The 23,200-nt window shown below is 29.9% G+C and overlaps 2 protein-coding genes and 1 long non-coding RNA gene across 4 annotated transcripts; 1 reads left to right on the plus strand and 2 right to left on the minus strand.

The window, feature by feature from the left end:
- Positions 1-1,965: 1,965 nt before the first annotated feature.
- LOC131171714 (uncharacterized) lies at positions 1,966-2,702 on the minus strand. Its single transcript, XR_009142368.1, has 2 exons — positions 2,418-2,702; positions 1,966-2,233 (listed from the first exon to the last, which is right to left on the minus strand). It is a non-coding gene; the product is annotated as an uncharacterized LOC131171714 (long non-coding RNA).
- A 6,791-nt stretch (positions 2,703-9,493) lies between these two features.
- Positions 9,494-13,114, plus strand: LOC110643029 (NADP-dependent glyceraldehyde-3-phosphate dehydrogenase). 2 transcript variants are annotated; one of them, XR_009142551.1, is made up of 10 exons: positions 9,494-9,785; positions 9,865-10,058; positions 10,142-10,270; positions 10,974-11,093; positions 11,251-11,387; positions 11,498-12,032; positions 12,117-12,233; positions 12,376-12,484; positions 12,845-12,938; positions 13,037-13,114. XR_009142551.1 is itself a non-coding variant. In XM_021795249.2 (9 exons), the coding sequence occupies exons 1-9, from the start codon at positions 9,641-9,643 to the stop codon at positions 12,868-12,870; spliced, it is 1,512 nt and encodes a 503-aa protein (XP_021650941.2). In that variant the 5' UTR covers positions 9,494-9,640; the 3' UTR covers positions 12,871-13,114. The 2 variants fall into 2 exon arrangements, 1 of the variants encoding a protein (XP_021650941.2); XM_021795249.2 differs by having other exon boundaries at positions 12,845-13,114.
- A 3,410-nt stretch (positions 13,115-16,524) lies between these two features.
- Positions 16,525-21,575, minus strand: LOC110643030 (uncharacterized). The gene is made up of 3 exons (XM_021795251.2): positions 21,284-21,575; positions 20,359-20,671; positions 16,525-16,912 (listed from the first exon to the last, which is right to left on the minus strand). The coding sequence occupies exons 2-3, from the start codon at positions 20,633-20,635 to the stop codon at positions 16,833-16,835; spliced, it is 357 nt and encodes a 118-aa protein (XP_021650943.1). The 5' UTR covers positions 20,636-20,671; positions 21,284-21,575; the 3' UTR covers positions 16,525-16,832.
- Between the last annotated feature and the right edge of the window lie 1,625 nt (positions 21,576-23,200).

Below are 23,200 nucleotides of genomic sequence, written 5' to 3' on the forward strand. Positions count from 1 at the left end.
CCATTCACCCTTTATCTTTGGCACATCCTCACCATCTACTACTTTGATAGGAATGATGGGACCATTTTCAATTATATCCCATAAATCCACTCCTTCTGATTTAAGGAAGTAATACATCATATTCTTCCAATAAAGAAAATCATGTCCATCAAAAGGGAATTTTACTATTGATTGACCTTCTTGTGCATTGAGGGTTGCCATTGATCTTTGCTCCAAGATAATTAAGTCTTTGAATGGAGACCAGCTCTGATACCACTTGTTGTCCCTTGTAGCAACCCAAGAGAGGGGGTGAATTAGGTTCTAATTGCAAAATTACATACTAAAAGAAATTTAGACACAAAGAAGAGTAGAGGAAGAATGATGACATAAGAAATTTATAGAGGTTCGGCTATCCCAAGCCTACGTCCTCTCCTCAAGGCCCTCCTTGAGAGTTAACTCCACTAAAATTCTTCTTTGGTTGAAGAATAAACCCCTTACAATCACCACAAGAGCAAACTCTTGCTCTTTTACAAATCCCTTTACACTCAAGAGCTATTTAAAGCTCTATCACACTCAAAATTACAATAAGTGCTCACAATAACCTTGAATGAACTCTCAGAATAACGAATATACAACTCAAATATCAATTCTCAACATGAACTATGGTAGCTCAAGTTTTAGAGAGAGAATGGAAAAAAATTTTAGAACACAATAAATTTCCAAAAAGATTGTTGTTGTGAAAAAAACTTGTTTTCAATCATAAATGGTACCTATTTATAGTTTTTGCAAGAAAATAACTGTTGGGGGTGCATTAAATGATAAACTAGCCGTTCAACCACCCAAAGCTCTATTTTATCAAGTTGCAGAAACCCAAGTTCGGCTGCCGAAGGTTGGAGTACCAAAAAATAGCTTTTGAAAAATCACTTTCGGCTGTCGGAGTACTCTTTGGACAAAATGACTTTTAATGCTCAAAAACCATGATTTAAAGAATGAACTTCGATAGCCGAACTTCCCACTTTTGGCTGTCGAAGTGCTCTCTGAACAGAAAGTGTCAAAAGGATACTTAGGCTTCGGAAATGCGTAACTTTTTAACCGGAACTCGGATTTTCGATCCGTTTGAACTGTTGGAAAGCTAATTTGATAAACTTTTCAATAAAATCACTTTTAAAAACAAATTTGCATTTCTCAATTGTGAAAATTTCATTTTAATCTCTCTTTATCAAGAAAAAGGTACAAGTAAAGACACTAAGAAATTAAGAGTTTAAAAAAAATTCATAACTTTTTAATCCAAACTTGGATTTCTGATCCGTTTGAACCATTGAAAAGCTAATTCAATATATTTTGCAACTAAAATACTTTTCAAAATTAATTTTGCATTTTTGAAAAATTTATTTAATTTTCCCTTGATAAAGAATTAGGTGAAAACTAAGTTGAACAAGATATTCTTAATACCACCTAGACTTGAGCCAACAAAATTAGTTAAATGAGATTTACAAGATATAAAATAAATAAAAGTTACATTGTAGGGTCCCATAAATGTTTGCTTCCTTATCTTGCTCTTCCTTAACCTTGATTTGAAGCAATTTGGCAATTTTGAATCTAGGGCTTACAAACTCAACACAAACACTTCCAAAGTAAATTAATAGCACACTAATTATTTATTATCATCAAAACATAGGTTAAGACACTTAGGTCTAACACTTCTTTTCCCATAAGCTTCACCAGCCACAAGTAAGTCCTGGCATTAGATAGGAAATCCAACCCCTTAAGCAAAAACGATTGATTGACTGATCCATGAGGCTCATCTACTCTTATTGCTGCTTCCGGTTTAACAGGCTCATCTACGAATCAGTAAAAATTGATTAATCCATAAATCCAATATGTTCTGTATTGTGACATTTGAGGGAATTGTTGAGGTACAACCATTCTGCAGCAATTACCTCAGTTATGTTCATATGAAATGAAAACAAATATTTCCAAGGGAAAGATAGAAACACCTTTATGATTAGATCACTAACTAATATTTATGTTGCATCCTCACCATGTGAGGCATTTCAAGCAAAGTATAATAGTGTGTTCAAATAAATTGAAAGCGGAAGTATTGATAGGCACTTATTCTTTATGTTTACTTCTCTTCAACCGAGTCTTGGACTATCAGCTGTTTGGATAATAGATTTGTATCCATTCTTTTCAGCTTTCTGGACTAAGTTGGCAACCATACTGCGTCTCTTATACACCTAGCCCATATGGGTACCTACGTATGGTTATTTCTTTCAATGACTACAATTTGAGAGAGAAAATAACATATGACCAAAATCAGAAAGATTATACGTGAAACTGAAAAAATTAGTTAACATAAAAACTTTCTGACTAGAGACACAGCAAGCCATGAATTTGGGGAGCTTCTGAAATTAATAAAGGGAAAGAGAAGCGCATACAGTTTCCTCTAGTGGCACTGAAGGGTGATACAATGCTTCCTTTATTGAATGCTTCCTGCATGATTGAAATGCCTTCTTCAGAGAGAGGGGCGTTGTACTTCCTCTATTGAATGCTTCATTGATGATTGAAATGCCGCCTTCTTCATCGACAGGGACGTTGTAGCCACCAGCAAGCCCCAGACATCCAAAGCCAAATTTGGACAGCAGAAAGTTGAAAAGAAATATTAGAAAGTTCAAGGAATAAGATCTCAATGCATTGTATCAACTTCCTCTTTCCGCGGGTCAAATAATCTGCAAAATCATCCAAAGCCGAAATCAAACAAGATGGCATTTAATCAAACAGGTTGCGAGTAGTCAAAGCAAGGAAACATTCAAAACCAACCAAGGATTTAATAAAAAAACACAGAAAATTACACTAAGGATTTGTGAGTAGATAAATCAAGGAGAGGCGACTTGCTACTCTAGAAATGAAAATATAAAACCAAATTCTGTTCTGCCACATTTCCATTAGCAAATTTGTTCTATTATTATTTATGATGATATTTAGGAACAACTTGGCAGAGGACCTATTTGATCATAATCAGAAAGTTATTGTTTGATTTAGACAAAAGGTTCAAAATTGCCTCATTTGAATTTCTCCAAAAAATTAAGGACAGATTTCAGCTTTATTCCCTCAAATTTCATATCTTAATAGTATCAAAATATCAGGACTAGATCAAGCCTTATTTGATATGCATGGACTGGTCATTAAAATTTTGTTTAGTTTATAAAAATAATTTAAAGAGTAGATATTAAGAATAGAATATTATAATATTTGAAATGATAATAATCATTTTTAAATTCTATAATTAAATTTGCTTTTTACTTTCCTTTTATCTAAATTTCACAATTAAATTTACCATATTATTTATTTTTATTTGTATTTACTCTTATTATAATCATTTCATATTTTATGATTTAAAATGTAGAAAATAATTTATTAACTTTAGTATATCGTTTTATATTTTTTTTTTAAAATAATATTATTTAGTAAAAAAAATAAAAATAAAAATAAAAATATATAATTTGAGTTCAGTTTGAATTAAACTTAATTCAATTTATAATTATTTTTAAATCATAATTAATATTTAAATATATAAAACTATTAATTTCAATTTAGATTCATTCATAATTTATCAATTTAAGGGTTTCGTTGTACACCCCTGTGTTTACTGTAGAAGATTTTTTTAATCAAATATTCATCGTTGTCTTTTATTGTCCTAATAATTAATTATGTTTGTTAAATTTTTAATGCACAATTAAATAAATTTAAAATTTTGATTCAATTCACATTGATTTTAGAGAGATAACCAAATCAGATTCATTATCTTTTATCTAAATAAAATACAAATACACATACGTGATATTAGATTAATTATTTAAGTAATAACTGAAAAAAGATGAAAAAATTAAAAAAAATAAATAATAAAACAAAATAAGAAAATTGAAATATGAACTCGACTTGATTTGTTTTCTATTTTACCTATTAGTGCTAATTAGAAAGGGGCATGTTTTTATTTTAATTTAATTAAGGCATTTCTTTTTACACTCATTTGAATACAATTTCCTAGATAGTGTACGCTAAGAGCAATATTTTTTTAATACAAAAAGCAATATGAAATTATTTAATAGTAGAATTAATTAAAATAAGAATGTAATTTTTTTATAACTATAGTAAAAATTTATTTATAAAAAATAATAAAGGAAACTATCTAATAATTTTTGTCTCAATATGAAATAAATAAAATATTTAAATTAATTAATTAATTATATAAAATGGTAAAAAATTATAGACAATATATAAAAGAGATTATGATTTTTAAATAATTTTATATATTTCTTTATTCATATTTTCATATTTATTACAAATAATAATAATTTTATCCCCACCAAACAAGCAATGACTTCTCCAATTAGGAATATGTTCACCTAGACTTGGTATAGTAAATTCATGAAAGAAACATACGAAATCCATGCGTTAAATAAATAAATCTTATTATATATTTTATATTTTAAATTTGTAATTGATTGAGTTTAAATCAGAAAAATTCATAGAAAAATACTAATTAATTGCTTTGTAAATCTTTCAAAATCAATGTAGATGGAAATTCATAAATATAAAAGAAAAATATTTATTTACCATATTTTCATAATATAAGACAATATAATTAAATTTATTTTATTTCATTATGTAGAAAGACTTTTTCATTATTAAAGACTGAAATGGGATGAAATTGGTTGAGAGATTGGACTACCCAACAAAAAGGTCAGTTTCAATGGACAGTAAGGTGTGCTACTCTGCAATGAAATGGTGCACAATGGTCCATAAATACAAGTTGATCTATGGCTCATCTCTTTTAAACTAATAAGTGATGGTCCAAAAGAAGACGATAGATTGATGCAAGTCATCTACCACCCACATTCCAAGATTTGTGGCTCTCCTCCAACACAGCTTTAACTCTTGCTTCAACCTACACCAAGAAAGGACTGCGAATCCATCAACCAACATATTATTAGACTTGCTTTTCATGTTCCAACTAACTTTTTTTTTTTTGCATTTGACTCCATCTCCTATACTCTTTATCACTTTCCCTTTCTTTTCTACAACTTTTCTACAATTGCTAATCAAAACAATTCAAAAAACAATAAAAGTAAGTGGCGCTGGGCGCTAACATTTTTGTCTTAAGGCGGCCGAAAAACGAACATTAACATTACAGAAATTATTTACAATTTAATTAAAAAAATAGTAATTTGGAAAAAAAATTACTAAACCTTTTCATTAATTCACATTTTTATTCTAATATTCCAATTTTGATTTTGATATCTTAACGTTTGACGGTTGGTACAATTTTATATAATCTCTAAAATCAAATTTATAATTAGATAAAGCCATATGTTTGCAGTAATTTTCAATTATAATCAAATCTTCTAATTTTTAATAAAATTAATCTCAACTTTTTAGATTTAGTATAATTACAGTTAAAATCTAAAAAATTTGAATAAATTTAAATTATGTATACCAAACTTATAATTATAATAATCAAAAGTCTTAAAGTTATAATTACAGTAATCATTGCAAAATATTTTTTAATGCATAATTTTTTTTATCTATTTATTCTTTTTTTTAGTACATATAATTGATTTCTTTTCAAATATATTTTTTTAATATATCCTTCTATCGTTCTTTTTAATATTTTAATCTACTAGCTAAATGTATTTCTCTAACTTAGCAGGTGTCAAGTTCGAGCCCTCACTTTCTCCAATCCCTCTATAAAAAAAAATTATATAATTGAAGTGTAAGATTAAAATTGAAAAAATTTTAAAAGTTTATAAAATGGAATATAAATTCATTAGATATTTATAATAATAAATTTCTATTACTTGTAAAAAATTATTTTATTATTATTGTTATTGATTTAGAATTCATTTCTTTGAACAACTAGTTCATAACAAGAAATTGACTCTTAAAATTAATTAAACATTCAAATTTACAAAATAAGTTCGATTATTATTAAAAAGATTTAAGAGAGAAAACTATATGAAAATGATTCATTATAAATTATTAATTCAATAACTATACATTATAAATTGATCAAGTTTGGGGCCATGGCCTCATTGATCCCTAGTAATTCCGGCCCCGATAAGAATACTCAATAAAGCACCACTCTCAATTAATCAAACAAAATTGTTATTTTTATTTTAATTTTTAATGCAAAGCAAATAACATAAAAAAGAACATAGCCATTGTCAAGCTAGAGATAAATATTTTAGCACTTCTATGGAATGGGATACGATGCTATATAAGGATAGTGGCATCTGTAGATTCGGTGCTAACAAAATCTAAATCAATTGCTAAATTTTTAGTTATGGTTTATAATTTCATTTTCTACTAAAAGAAAAGTTAAAATAACATATATAAGTGTAATATTATTCGTGCATTAATTAAGTGGTACTACAGTCGTTTTCAATACCGTAAGATTTTGAGTTTGAGCTCTAGTTAGAGCTAATTTTATATATATATATATATATATATATATATATATATATATATATATATATATATATCCGTGTTTAGAAATTAACTCATTGTATGTCAGTTTTCTATAAAGTTCTTGAATCATGAAAGGTTGATAAATTTTTTGGCCTTGTGGAAAGCGAAGTTGATAACTGATAAGACTTTAATTGCTAAATTAGTTGATGTTGTTCAAAATGAGGCACTTCAATAGGATTTATCCAACCAAAAAAACGAGGGTGAAACTCTTTTATCATTGTCAATTCCATTTTTATATGGCTTCTGTGCTTTCTTTGAATATTAGGGGTATCGGCTGTGCACTTAAAAGCCAGGATGTGAGAAAGCTAGTCTTGTCCAAAAAGATTAACTTCTTTGGTATCATCGAGGCTGCTGTTGTTAAGAACTTTTGGGTTTGGAAAGCTTAGGGCTCTAGCAATGTGAAGTAGTGTGACATTAATGCAAGAAATAACCCGATCGAGTGGTATTTTGGTTACGTGGAATCCAATCAGGTTTCAAGTTATGAATAATTTTTCCCTTTGAAGGAGGGACACCATTGTCAAATCATTAATATCGCCTCTGTTTCCATTCTTGTCGTCTTGTTATTCATTGATCTCCTCTATGGAAAATAATGGATTCATTAGAATTAGATTTTAAAAGATAAAATTGGATCCAAATAATTGTCTTGCTAATGTTTGATTCTAAATATGCGAAGGCTAAGATATTGAGGTTTTATTTATTTATTTTTTTTTCTTGACATCCTATAACATTCTACTAATTGAATTGGGTTAAAACAGTGGGCACATAGAAAATAAAATATGAAAGCATATAATATAGTTAGGAGATTTCATCCTGATTATTAGTTGATTATCATCGTAAATAAATTTTAATCCTTTTTAGAAGAGTCATCTTTAAAAGATATATACAGATATCTAACTACAAAAGAATGATTACAAGTCCTCTCCTTACATCACTTATATATATATATATATATATATATATATATATATATATATTTTGTTATTTATAGCTACTCTAACCTTACTTACGTTTCTAAAAAAATAAATAAAAAAAAAGAATTAAAAAAATTAAATAATTTTAAATTACTTAAGTGAGAATAATAAAATTCTATATTCTTGACCTAAAAAGCGAAACACAAATATTTATTGGCTTTAGTTTTAAATCCATACTTTCTTGATGAGATGTAAAACACCTATAACCAACGAAATATTTCATGGGTATTATTACTACATGTGGTTGTTCTTCTGTTACCGTTGGTCTAGAAGTCTGAACCTACACAGTTATAAGTTCGTTTACATATTTAAATAATGATTAAGTTAAAGCATCAAATTTCAATATAACAATATTTTTAAGTTAAAGAATCACCACAAAACATAATACAATACAAAATTAATCAGTTATTTAGGAAATATCATCAATTAAATATAGAATTAAACTTCTTGCATCTTAAACATTGCGTACAGAATATTATTAAAAACTATGCCATTTACCTCAATTAAGGCACTAAATCTTAATTTACCAATTAGGTCAAGTAAAGAGCTAAAAAATGGAAAAGAGAATTGTCACCACCAATAACATATTGGAGTTATATATACATAATTTTAGGATATTCTTAGTTTTTTTTTTTTAAATTAATTAAATTTAATAGAATTACAACAAAAAATTTAATTAATATTTTTTTTTATTTTTTTCATTCGACCAATTGTAAATATTCTTTTACCAAAAGATACATTATAATTAATTAATTATCATAAAATTATTTACATATTGAATGTATACTAAAACATGGGAATAGGTTATATAGTATTCAAATTAGAATAGGACACTTATTATGGAAATTATGCTAAAAATATTTAAATTCTTTAATTAATAATATTTTTTATTAATTTAATAATTTTAATATATACTTATTTTATTTAAATATATTGATTTTAAAAGTTCCCTCAACCCAAATAAAAAGTAACCCTAGCTAATATATTCAAGTTCAAAAAACACTAAAAGAATGGCTCATGTAATTAAGCCATCTAATTTAGTTATGGTTTTTATAAAAAAGCCATGTTGTACAATGACTTTCTCAATACTTGCCACATAATTTAATATAAATGATTAAAAAATATCACGTGACATATAATTTAAAAAAAAAGTTATTAATCAAATTCTTTTAAAATATAAAATAATGAGTATATCTTTATTTTTAAAAAAATATATATTTGACCATAAATTAAGAAATGTGCATTTAGCTATTTATTACATCAAATAGATTCAAATAAAAAAATAACTCTATTTTTAAAAGTTGATTATTTGTATTTTTTTAAAAAATAATTTAGTTATTTTTTTCAACTTTGATTTTTTTTATTCTTACTTTTTGAATATTATCATAATATTTAAAATTTTTATCTTTAAACACATTTATTATTATATTTTTTATCATGAAAAAAATTATTTCTAATAAGATATAGTCTTTTTTAAATGAAATTATATTATAAAAGTATCATATTATTGCATTCTTATGAATAAATATTTAAGGAAAAATAATTAATAAATATTTAAGAAATAAAAATTTAATTTGATCTTAATAAACATATAATTTTAAAAAAATTTTAATATGCATTCAAATTGTGTTAAAAATAATTAACTAAAAATTTTACCATTAATAAAATCTTATAATATGATTTTAAAATATAAAATATATAAATAAATATTAAATTATGATATTATAAAAAAATAAATATGCCTCGTTTTTTAAATATCAGAAAAAAAAATAATAATAATAATAAGGAGAGTTGTTGGAGAAGTCGGTAGTCTCCCCGTGCGTCCGCGCAGTCCAACTAACTTTTAATTTGATAACCGTTTGATGAATTCGCAGGACGGGCGGGGCAAACAAGTAAATAACTCAAAGCAGAAATGTGTAAACGACAGAAGAAATGACCATGAAACGCTCACATCACATGGCACGCTTTGAACCACCTAACCAAGCCTTTCTGGACCACGTAGCTGCATCCGACCCAAGGCGTGACTCACCTTCTCCTTATGTATATGTGCACGTCAAAAGCCAAAACCAGAGCCACACATTCACCAAACTCACACAAAACACTCTTTCTTTCTTGGGTTCCTCGGCTAGCTATCCTTGGCCATTCTAGTTTCTCCATCGGCCATGGCTGGGACTGGAGATTTTGCAGAGATTTTGGATGGAGATGTGTACAAGTATTACTCTGATGGAGAGTGGAAAAAGTCTTCTTCTGGCAAGACTGTTGCCATCATCAATCCCACTACAAGAAAGACTCAATACAAGGTTCAAGGTGAGTTTCCATGATTTCATTTTAGCTTTTCAATCATTTTTCCTTTTTTTTTACTTATTTGTCATGGTTTTTGGCACAGCTTGCAGCCAAGCAGAGGTTAACAAGGTAATGGAATCAGCCAAAAGTGCGCAGAAAGCTTGGGCTAGAACTCCACTTTGGAAGAGAGCAGAGCTCCTTCACAAGGCTGCTGCTATCCTGAAAGAGCACAAGGCTCCAATTGCTGAGTGCCTGGTGAAAGAAATTGCAAAACCAGCCAAAGATGCAGTCTCTGAGGTATATATTACTTAATTAGCTATTGAGCACTCTATGCATGTATTGATAGTGATGAAGAAATGAAATTGTCTGATTTCCTGAAGGTTGTGAGGTCTGGGGATCTTGTTTCCTACACTGCTGAAGAGGGAGTAAGGATTCTGGGAGAGGGCAAGTTCTTGGTCTCTGATAGTTTTCCTGGTAATGAGAGGACAAAATACTGCCTCACTTCTAAGGTATATATACTTCTCAAAATATATTTATTCTTTAATTTTTTCTTTCTCACTTGCATAAAATTGATGAATTAATTATGGAGATTTCTTGATGACATATGTGATTGGACCGGAGATATATAAATCATGTGCAAAATGATTCACAAAGAAGTTGAAAGATAATCTAAGTGACATACTCAGATGATGTATTAATTTTTGAAAGATTAAAACTTGAAAGCACTATTTACCTAGGTAGTTCACTGCAATCTAAGACACAATGTGTATGATGAGATGCACATGTAAAATAAACAGTAACCAACGTATTAATCTTGTCACTTTTTATTCCCCTCATTTGAAATGTAGAATTTTACAAAAATTCAATTCAATTTTTTTTTTCAATTTTCATGTTTAAATTAAAAGAATTTAATTATTTTTAACTTAAAAAATTTTTCATTTTAAAAGAAATATAAATAAGCATAATTTGTGAGAATTTAATTGAATTTTTTTCTTACAAAATATTTATTCAAAGGAAACCATTAAGAAATTACCCAATTCATTCCAAAACAAAAATTCTAAGGCTTAATTCATCATGGTAGTCCAATAAGAATGGCTTTTACAGAGTATTTGGTGCCCAGAATTCCTTCGGAATTTTCACCAAATTTCCTTGCCTGTAATTAATTCCTACAACATGGCATTTTGGTTTATAGTTTATGTACTACAATGGCAGATCCCCCTTGGAGTGATTTTAGCCATTCCACCATTTAACTATCCTGTCAACCTTGCTGTCTCAAAGATTGGTCCTGCATTGATTGCTGGAAACTCCCTTGTCCTCAAGCCTCCAACTCAGGTATCTTCTCAAACTTGTTGCCTCAGTACCAATGAGCTTTGACAAGTGATATTGAAGTCAATTTCAGAGCTGTGAGGTTATAAGTTCGAACCCCAGTTAGAGGGGACAAAAGAATTCATTTTGTTCTCCATAAATGGTGTAACTAGCTTACTTTCAGGGTGCTGTCTCTTGCCTGCATATGGTTCACTGCTTTCACTTAGCTGGTTTTCCCAAAGGCCTCATCAGTTGTGTCACTGGGAAAGGTTCTGAGATTGGTGACTTCCTTACTATGCACCCTGGTGTCAACTGTATAAGGTAAAATTCTTCTTCTCTGTCATGCTTTTCGGTTTCCCTTTTTTTTTATTTTTATTTTTTTTATAATGAGTAATTCCTGAGTTGCATACTCTGTGGTCGATGATGATTAGCTTCACCGGTGGAGACACTGGTATTGCAATTTCGAAGAAGGCAGGAATGATCCCTCTTCAGATGGAGTTGGGAGGAAAAGATGCTTGCATTGTGCTGGAGGATGCTGATCTTGATTTGGTTGCAGCAAATATTATCAAAGGAGGTTTTTCATACAGTGGCCAAAGATGCACTGCAATTAAGGTGGTGCTGGTGATGGAATCCGTGGCTGATGCTCTAGTAGAGAAGGTGAATGCGAGAGTTGCAAAACTAAGAGTTGGGCCGCCAGAGGACGACTGTGACATCACTCCAGTGGTTACAGAATCATCTGCTAATTTCATCGAAGGACTTGTTATGGATGCTAAAGAGAAAGGAGCAACGTTTTGCCAGGAATACAAGAGAGATGGCAACCTCATTTGGCCTCTGCTTCTAGATAATGTAAGACCTGATATGAGGATTGCATGGGAAGAGCCATTTGGGCCTATTCTTCCAGTTATCAGGATCAATTCTGTTGAAGAAGGAATCCATCATTGCAATGCTAGCAATTTCGGGCTCCAGGTATAAAAACTTGAGAATTTAGCAAAAGTTCTCAGGTTCAAATCCTGTTCCAAGTTTGATACTAATACTTGAAGCAAAATGCAGGGCTGTGTGTTCACAAAGGACATCAACAAAGCTGTGTTGATAAGTGATGCAATGGAGACAGGAACAGTTCAAATCAACTCTGCACCAGCTCGTGGACCAGATCATTTTCCATTCCAGGTGAATAACTAGAAGTTGAATAGTCAAGTACCTACCTTGTAGTGCAAGAGTTCAGCCGTTGAAAAAGAAAAAAAAAATCTCATAGTTCCAATCAATTAGCACTGTTAATTGCGCACGTAAGTAACAAATGCTTTGATGACAGGGTTTGAAGGACAGTGGAATTGGATCACAAGGCATCACCAACAGCATTAACATGATGACCAAAGTCAAGAGCACTGTTATCAACTTACCAAGCCCTTCTTACTCCATGGGTTAGTATTGTCCATATTAGAATTAGAGAACCAATAATCACAAGTATTCTAGCTGAGTATTAATTAGTAAGATTTGCAGACAAAATTTTGTCTTTAGACTTGTATTATATGCATTCTCTTCATCAATCAATAGTTAAGAGAGTATAATAAATAAATAAATTAAATCTTTAAAAAAAGCTACTTAAGTCTTCAGAATTTTTTTTTCCCAAAGAGGAAATGCCATTAATTTAGTGAGGAATTATCAAAGAAAGTTGTTGCTGATTGAATGTTGATCATTTTGCTGTACACTTCAAAATTTCCATCCTCATATTTTGGGATTGGCAGCCTTTTAGACCCTTTTGTCTTCCCATGCCTATTCAGGATTCTCTTTTACAAGTAAAATTTGAAGAGAAGAAAAGATCGGCAAAGGGAAAAAGTAGCTGTTTAAATCAGTTTACTATATCACATGCCTAAGGTAAAGCATCCTTTTTTTTTTCTTTTTCTTTTTCATCATTGCTTTGTAAACTTGACGGTGCTGATTTGAACCCATTTCATCCATTGCTATTTTGACAGCTTCCAACAGAATATCATAAATTACTTTAGTATCATCAACATATTAACTTCAATAAAATTTTTCATTGAGTTAGTTCATATCTTTAAAGAGGGTGGCTTGGATTTAATGCTAAAATTACTCCATTTGTAATTTGGAGGTAATAGGTAGGAGTGTACAAAGAAATCGTCAAACCGATCCATTGATCAATCCGAATAAATTGAAATCAAATATTAGTTATAGTTTGAAGAAGATTATAAAATGAATTTTTTATTTGAATTCAGATTAACATAGTAAAAGTTTAACCCAAACCGAACTCATATATATATATAATAAAGAAACACGTGAATAACCTTATTTTATTTTTTTATTCTTATTTATTTCTATTGGATAATATATTTTGAATTAATATTTATTTTTCAATTAGTGTATGACAATATTTTATGAAAAATGTTTAATAAGAGTTAAATTATAAAAGTCTAAAAATTGTTAAAAGAAGTAAAAACTACCCAAACCCAACTACCAATACATTTAATGTGAAAACCGAATATATGTGATTTTGAGATTTAATTTGTTAGTTTCGATTTGAATATTATCAAACCAACTTTATCGGTTTGGTCTGACAAAATAGAATGAAATTGCCCAAACTGATCTATGTACAGCATAGTCAAAGGTTCGAGCCACAATAACAACCTCTCTGCAAAGCATGGGTAAATTTGTGTACGCTAACCTCTCCTCAGGTCATAAGGGTGGGACTGGGTCAATCCTTTTTAAGTTCTTGTCTCTAAAATGGCGATCTTAATACCAGATTATATTTATTCACAGAAACAAACTGATCTGATGATCAGTTGATAGCTCGGCTTCGTAAACAGTTACAAATTCTTCTACTCTTGTTGAATGTTTGGAGGGCATTAGGTATGAACGATTTATTTTCGATTCGACCAATTAAATAGACTTAACCATCTAACCTCCTCAGTCCTCAAAGAAGTCCTTGCCTTTATCGATTGACTATCCCTTGTACACTATAAAATGGAGAGATGGACAAGCATAATTACCTAAATAATTTCATTAGGGTTAATTAAATGCCTAAGTGGCTTGTCTGGGAATGAGTTATTCAAATGTTCAGCAACAGATGGTTTTAGATAATGGATCTTTATCTAGTCTTTTCAGCTCTCAAAAATATTTATGTTAATGACGGCTGCTAAACTTAAACTCAACTTGAATAAAAATAAATTCCATTTTCTAACCGAAAAATTATATAATAAAATTGATATTTATACAACTGTTTTGTTATAACCAATGATTATAACGGGTCTCACGTAGGTTTCCTTATGAGCAATATAAAAATTCCTTTAGAAGAGTTTTTAAAAGAATCTAAAGCATATGGAGGGGAAAAATTATGAGAAGTTGGTATAAATATTGATGTTGTTTTGGTATAGAGGCTTGAAATAAAGCAAAAAAGCAAAAAAATTTGATTTTGTTATAAAAAAATGTTTTGTTAGTTGTTATGAAAATAATTCTACAAATCAAAGAAAAAAAAATTTAAGTGATTTAATAAAAATATATTATATAAATAAATTTAATATTATAAAAAATATTACAAATATTAAATATCTTTCTCACTAATAAATCATTTAACCACTATAAATGGTAGCACCCAAGACAAACACCTCACTGTTATATTAAAGACTAGGGAAAATGGGTGTACTTTATATATTATGATAGTAATAAATATATCAAAATAAATAAAATGCATAAAATAAATAATATGCGATTAATATAAAAAATTAAAATTTTATTTTAATTATTTATAAATTGTACTATAAATAATATCAAGAAAATAACGAGATATATATATATATATATATATATATATATATATATATATATATATATATATATATATATATATATAAAATGATGCATATACTTTTCTAAACAATTGTAAAAGCAATATAGCATGATTTATATTAATTAAAGTAATGATATTAATTATTTATTAATTGTATTATAAAAAATATTAAGAAAATAATGTAAATTTGAATACTAATATAAATTTAAATAAAATATTAAAGTAAATATCATTAAAGAAGAGAGAAGGAAAAACTTTAAGCACGTCATGCAACATACCCTTAAAATGCTACATGACAATATCTTAAGGGGGCTAAGTCACGTAACAAGTTCTTGAAAGGATTTTGCTTCCTTTATATTACGCTTACCGCATGAATTAAAGGAGCATCTATTCTCCTTTTTATAGCCATGCAACCAGACCAATTTTTAGACTACTTACCAAATTCTTTTTTCTTTTTAAACATTTTGTAGAGATTCCTCACTTCAAGCTCCTCACCCTTATTAATCATAAGAACACCTCAATTAACTCCCTAACTTTACTTTTAAAAGGATGCTCATAACTCAAAAAATCCAATTTACCATAAGAAATTAAGTTCTTTCTATGTTTAGGAACATACACCACTTTATTAATCGTCTTTAATTTTTCATCATGCAGTTTTACCTTCAAGCTATTAATACCTTCAACCTTCATCTTTTGACCATTAGCGAACTTTCACCAACTCTTATTTCTTCTCACCAATTGCATCAAGCTACTCTCTTTTGGAGCAAATATGAAATGAACAAATAGAATCCATTAATCACCCATCTTGCAATAAATCATTTATCTTTTCCTTACTATCTTCAACATTTAAAACATCACATTCAATTTCTTCATCAATTGCAATTGCAACAGTTTCTTCTTTTTTATAACTTTTCTTGAATTATTTGAACTCTCCAAGATTTTCCTTCATTTTCAAGTATGAATCTCATGATAATAGTATAATTCCTAGTACTATTACTAAACTTCTATAAAATTGTGGAATAGGTTAAAAGTAAGAGTACTTTATCTTCATCAATCTTCACATCAATACTAGCTAACTAAATAATTAATTTATTTAAAATATTAAAGTAATATCTCACATTAGTAGGTATGGTTCCTTGAAATATTCTTCATATGTACAATTTCTTCTTTAAGTACATACAATTTGTGAAAGAATTTGATATTTACAATCTTTCCAATTTCTTTTACAAGATAATTGGTGGAGTCTCTTCCAGAACAAGATAATTATCACACATAATCATTTAATTTTACGAGTGTTTGCATAAAAATCATTATACTTTTATTTCTTTTATAAAACTCGCTAAATTTTAATTTGATTTTATAAAACTCACTGTAATTAGAAATTATAAGTTATCAGATTTCAATTATTTTATTTATAAAATAATTAACAAGTCAATAAATTATTCTAAAATCCTTTAATTTTACGGTTACAATGACATTCATGAAATCAAATTAAAATTCAGTGAATTTTATAAAAAAAAGAAAAATTAAAATTCAACCACTTGTATAAAAAACATGAGCAATCACGTGTAATATTTACTCTTCAAAACATTATAATTACATCAGTACCTAAGGAACGCATGGAACAAAATTGCTAATAAAAGAAAAGAACCAGGAAACTGTAATGAAAAATGTGTCCATTGTTTAGAAAAGTGTACAGCAGATTGTAATGTAAAGGCATCCACAATTTCCTCAAAAGTGACAACTGTAGCAAAGGTAATTAAGTCACACTTTTTTTTTCTGAGTCGATCAATCCATCAGAATTCAAAACAAAGCTACAAAGAAAACAAACTCTTTATCACTAGATACAATCCCCACTAATTTTATTTGTGATGGAGTACAACTTTATAATCCTAATTCTACTTAAATAATTACATACATAGATAGCATTAGCCAAGGCGGTCTATGAGCAATCCTTAAAGGCGCACTTAATAACTTGGAATAGAAGCAAAGCGATATCCTTTAGCACCCCTCCATGAATAATATGCCATCCGAGTTTCATAAAACCCTGCAGCCAGTAAGCAGAGGACAATGTGTGAAAAGACCTCACATAAACATTGTCAAAAAATGCATCATTATATCTTCAAAATTAAGTATGATGAAAGTGAACAAATTAAAATAGAACATTTGTGACAATTTCAAACTGAAAATATACACAAAGGACACGATGAAGAGCTAGTTGGCTATCCACACCAACCATACCACATATTTCTTTGGGTGAATTGCAACCAGGTCCCTGGGTGTTGCCATTATTAACAAGTTGATCCCTGTATTTTCAGAAACTCAATAGAATGTCTCTAACTTTTACCTTCGTTGACTCAATGGTCCTTCCATACATTTCAACCCATTTTCCGGTTAAAAACTTGGTCAAAGGAAAGAGACAAATTTTAAAACCCAAAATTGCCCTCCCTCACCAACTCTCACAATTTTTATCTCTCTTGTGATCACCAATAATTGGAGCCTCTTTTGCAACTCCCCCAGTTCAAGAAGCAATTATTTAAAAAGCAGAATGAACACCATTCCACCTAATTTGACTGCCCTTGTTGGAAAGCTTGTTTGAGTTCACCTAATCACTCCCCAATCTTGAAGTGGAATCCCCACTTGCCCTACGCCTTCAGTACTCGAAGAACACATAGACAAGATGAAACACACTGCAATCAAGTGGCCAAGGAGCCATTGGCTTTAAAGGAGGTGGTCGGCAATCAAGTGGGTAAGAATAGGTGAGGAGTTGATAGGGTCAAACATTGGAAACGAGACAAAGGGATTTGTGGTATGCATTTTTTGAAGGATGAATTCCAATAATGATGCTGTTCTTGGGCAAAGACCAAACTCCACTACTGATAATGAAGAAGTTGTTTTGGGAAATGGATGTCATTGGAGATATGCTTTTTGTGCTTTCAGTTTGTTCATATATCAACTGTATTTGTGATTTGGAGAAAAAAAAAGGTTTAAATTGTCCTGCAAATTTTATTTTTGTGGTTATGAATGTTTAATTTGTCTATCATGAATGCTCTTTTAGATAAACTACCAAAATGTAATCCAATGCCTAACATCCATTTTGGAATGCAACTGTTTCTACCCGCAATTGCCTTTTCCTGTTTCAGTGTTTTGCAAAGAAAGTTCTACAATTTTGCTTATTGCCATAACACAATTATGAAACTAATTATTGTTGTTCCAAAGATGAGAAAGAAAGAGATAAGCTTGAGGGAGAAGTCAAAAAAGAAAATAGAATTAATTAACAAGGATAGTTCAGTACTTTCATGATTCTGTAAAGGCAGATATGAAAAAAAAAATATTGAATGGAAAGACCAATCCATTAACAGAGGCAAAAGTTAGGAACGTTTTAATGAGTTTTTGAAAATACAGGGACCAACTTGTTAATAATGGTAATATCCAAGGACCTGATTGTAATTCACCCAATTTCTTTTGACAATACCAGTCATATTACAATAAAAAATGTCATCAGATTATAATAAACTAATACATGAATCATTGATAAGTTTGCATTATGGAAACTAGTTAACCTAATGATGAAAATATTCGCAACAAGAACAACCAAGTTAATGCAAGCATAACTATCCGACTTGGCCAGAACCTTGACCGGGTTGATGTGTTATTAGTTCAATTAGTGGATCATAAAAACATTAATTAAATATATGTGAATTAAATTTAGCCTATTAATATAAATAAATAAATTTAATCAATCTCTAATTTTCTAAATCCAAAATTTCAACATTCATTAAATTATATTTACATATATCATGATGGTGCTTTTAAATTTTATATAAAAACAGACTTTATTAAATTTTATAAGCAAAAATTATTAAATAATACTAAAAAAAACTGAATAAAATATATTTATTTTCATAAATTATTTAAACATTTAATAAGATTTAAAATTTAAAATCATTAATGTTGTATAATGTAAGAAAAAGAAAATTAATTTTATTTATCATAAAAATTAAAAAAAAAAAAGAAATTTAATATATTTTATATGTGATAATTTAATTGACATAAAATAATTTTATAAGGAAACTAGAATAAGATGTGTGTGTGTGTGTGTGTGTGTGTGTGTGCAACTTTTAAGTTAGCGTGACATTGCAAGTGTTCTATGAGGTCACGGGAATTTCTAGCATTATTACCTAAAACATCAAGCAGATAGAATACTGAACAGAGAAAGGATCAGCCAGTAGTAGCAAGAAATCAACAAATGAGAAAAGGTAAAGTTCATAAGTGAAATTTAAAGTACAATTTCCCAATGCAGAATGAAGGACATATCAGCTAATAACTGTCAACATTAGACAAAATAATAGGTAATGAGGAGAAGACTATACCAAACACAAGCCCTGTAATCATGACTTCAAGAAACAAAATGCAATTAAATATATATGATCTTATTTATCCATCTCCACATATTCATAAAACTAACTAAAGATTCCAATCAGTAAAGAATGGGAATTAATATTATTAAATCTCTCTCTAAGTATAGCGTGGATTCTTTTCTCTTCATCTTTCAGCTTATATAGATAAGATAAAGTAACAGTTAATTGGATCATAAAGGTACCTGTGCTAGAAAGGGGTAAATAGTGAATGAAATCCTAGTGAAGCTGAAGGTTATGGTCCTCATTTATGAGATGGACAATGCAAAGAGAGAGGAAGGAAAGAAATAAAATAAAGAGAAGTTATCTAACATCTACAAAGGACAACATAAAAGAAATCAAAAAACCCTCCACAAAACAAAAGAAAGGGCAAAGTCATTATGCTAAGTCCTATTAATAACAACTGGAAGTTAAACCAAACATCGAACCACATTATCATAGTCTAGCCTCTTCTTGAATTCATGGAGTTAATTCGGTTTAGAGCCTAAACTACAAATTCTGGGTAACAGTAAGCATCCAAAGTTATCCCACTGACCACAATGATGAGTTCTCAAACTTTCACCTCATATATTTAACCTGCAATAATCTGAATTAATACTCTAACCAAAATTTGCCTTTCCCAAAGCTATCCCACTTACCACAATGATGAGTTCTCAAACTTTCACCTCATATATTCAACCTGCAATAATCTGAATTTCTGAACTAACCTAAATTTGCTTCTCCCAATTAAATGTCATTCTACACATGCAAGAAGTGCATATGCAAAAGCATGCAGAAATTGCCATTTGATTGAAATGTCTAGCAAACTGGCCCTGTTTTATGCTTAATTTTCTTTCTTTCTTCTTAAGGTTCCAAGAAAATAACAGTTCCCAGATAAATTCCATTGCAATTTTGACTTCAAGTTTTAAAAACTCAATGACCTATTTACAAGAGCCTCTGGCCTACAATTCCTTTCTCAATTCTAAGAATTCAAATTACAAAGGGCCATGATCATCATAATTAAAGGTGCAAAAATTGCAACGGATGATCCACATAGATAACAATGCAATAAATTATCCAATGTTTTTCAACGCACCTGGAAGAAAGGCAAGGATTCCAAGGGCCAAGAGACCATAGCCTTGGGATTTCTCTCCACCCATGTGGCCAGTCAAGATGAAGAATGAAAGAAAGAGAAGTAAAGATCCAAGAAAGAGCAAAAAAAGTGCAAGGGCTATGGATTTCCAAGGGATTTTATCAAAGGCTCCAGGACTATACTCAAACCGAGGGTCATGCCTCCCCCCAATGCCATCATAATCATCATCATCTTCATCAACAGGAAGTGGAGAGTAATGAACTTGGCGCCTAGACGCCATAAATTTTTGAGAGCACTTAAATATCCGCTAATAGGTCTGAAAACACAACCAAATTGCTTCACACATCATATAAAGAACCAAACATACAAATATGAGTAAAAACACAACAACAATCAACATCAAATATCAATATATATTGCTGCACAACCCCATTGGCATTGACAAGCAAAAAAACAATAGTTATAAAAAAAAAAAAAAAAAAGAAAAAATTGAAAAAAAAAGGCAGAAGAAACCCACCCATCTCCAAATTTGACAGTTGGTGAAGCTAAAAACACTAATAGAAGCGAAACACATGAACCTAAAATGTGAGAGCGCTATGCTTTTGTGGATGCATATAGATATGTGTCTATGCACACCAAAGGCATCTATACACGAGCAAACTACTCCATATATTTCAACATAATTTCTCACAATAATAACCAGAACAAGAAATACAAAATAGATACAAACCAAACTTAAATCTAACCATATAAAATGAAAATAAACAGAACTTGTAATGTAATCTAGCGTAGCATCAAATTAAAAAAGGAACCAAAAAAAAATCATCAAACGTGACATAAATCTTCCAATTCCAAGATCCCAAGGAAGGAACCCTAATTTTAGGAGAAAGAGAGAGAAGAGGTTAGGCTTGGGCGTAGGAAGATTTACCTGTTTCCGGCGAATGTAGAGGGCGAAGATTAAACAATAGTGGAGCTTGTCTATGACCTAGATCGCATCGCAGCAATGATTTGCACCGCCGGATTTGAAAAGAGTGTGAGCGTTTACTGGAATGATGAGATGGACGAAGGCTATAGAAGAATTGTCAATGGTCAAAACAGGTTGCTTGAATTAGAGAAAAATAAGGGTAAAAAATAAGGTCTATTTTAAAGCAAGGTTGTTTATGATTTTTAATCTTTGTAAATTTTTATTAATTGGAAGGGAGTGAATGTTTTCTCAACATACGGGAGGTTTTTGGAGAAAGCTTGTCAATTCACTAATGGGTAATTTACATGCAATAGGCAAGTTACACAGATAATACCTTAATTTTTAGAAACATATAATATTAAGGTATTTAAATTTTAGCTTCTAATATTAAAGCTTCTGTCTTTGATTTTAGTAATATAAAATTTTATGAAATTCAGTGGCTAATTTTTATATTATTTATATTGACATAGTATTTATCAAATTAGAAATTATATTTTCACAAATTAACTTCAAATAAATAGGATTTGAGTAATTGAAGTATATCTATAATACGTAAATTATATAGATAATATCTTAATATAGAAGTATATAACCTTAAGATACTTAAATTTAACTTCTAACATAGAAGCCCTTATCTTTGATTTTAGTAACATAAAACTCTATGACATTCACTAGATAGTTTTTATATTATTTATACTGATGTGATATTTATCAAATTAAAAAAAATATATATTTTTATAAATTGACTTCAAATAAATAGGTTTCGGATTATTGAAGTTTCAATATGTGTAATTTAGATTATTTACAACTATGGGTAGTGAGAGAATAGGGGAGAGAAACTAGAGGAAAAATAATTATAAAATATTATTTTCAACTAATTAATTTTTCTAATAAGTATCAAATCAACAGAGAAAAAAAATATTAAATTTAAAATTGATAAGTGTCACATTAGCAAAAAAAAAAAAACTTAGAAACTGACGATTGAAATTCATAATGGGTTTTATTTTACTTAAATTAAAGATTATGGAGTTTTTTTTGTTACGAATTGATATTTGGATACCTTACTATTACATAACTCTAAGTTAAGGTACCCTCAATATAATTTAGTCATCCTTTTCTTTTTTTTGAAAAATTCTAGTTTGCATTTAAAATCAATAATCAGACTCCCTCGATTAAGCCATCCCCATCCTAAAAACCCTAGGAAAGCAAGTAGAACCTCTTAACAAAACACATGTTGCCGTCCTCGGCCATCACTTGCCACCACTAGAGGTGTTGAACTAAGATTGAAGCCAAAGATCATCAACAACAACGAATAACCAAAGTCCCCTAGCCAAGCATAGCTACCCTGCCACAACAAAACAAACTTCCAAAATCACAAAAAAAAACACTTAACCTAGCTCTACACTAGTAGAAGGGGCCTACCGTAGAGCTCTCATGGCACTCTAAACCATTAGGACTCTAAGCCATTGGGAAGGCCTTCCTAGCTATGGTGTAGAAGCAGTTCTTGGAGGTGCGAAGACAACCAAACACAAGGGAGAGCCTCTCACTGTGTAAAACCATCTCTTAGACCTAAGAGATGAAACACCAACTAGAGGCCTCCAAAGTACTTTTGGCCATCACCATTGCAGCTCTAACCAGAGACCTCAATGCCAAACCCAACAAACAAGCACTGCTATAAATGCTCTTTCATTGAATATCAACCTGCATGCAACCCAACCAAACACAAAATTAATGATCTATACAAATCTAAACCTTCCTAAGGAAGGGCGATCCCTCAGAGCTAGGTCAGAGAACCATAACCAAAGCCCTCCCCTGCCCAAAAGCAAGGGGACAGACAAGAGAAAGACACTTGGCAACTTGAGAGAACAAGAAAGAAAAACC

This window comes from Hevea brasiliensis, chromosome 13 (assembly GCF_030052815.1).
Source record: "Hevea brasiliensis isolate MT/VB/25A 57/8 chromosome 13, ASM3005281v1, whole genome shotgun sequence".
Lineage (NCBI taxonomy): Eukaryota > Viridiplantae > Streptophyta > Magnoliopsida > Malpighiales > Euphorbiaceae > Hevea > Hevea brasiliensis.

Bases quoted from the DNA above. Each gene is read 5' to 3' on its own strand.
- LOC110643029 (XM_021795249.2), top strand. From the start codon at position 9,641: ATGGCTGGGACTGGAGATTTTGCAGAGATTTTGGATGGAGATGTGTAC. The intron at 10,059-10,141 runs GTATATATTACT...GATTTCCTGAAG, and splicing joins CCAAAGATGCAGTCTCTGAG to GTTGTGAGGTCTGGGGATCT. The intron at 12,485-12,844 runs GTTAGTATTGTC...ATGCCTATTCAG, and splicing joins AAGCCCTTCTTACTCCATGG to GATTCTCTTTTACAAGTAAA.
- LOC110643030 (XM_021795251.2), bottom strand. From the start codon at position 20,635: ATGGCGTCTAGGCGCCAAGTTCATTACTCTCCACTTCCTGTTGATGAA. The intron at 16,913-20,358 runs GTGCGTTGAAAA...TACTGGCTGCAG, and splicing joins AATCCTTGCCTTTCTTCCAG to GGTTTTATGAAACTCGGATG.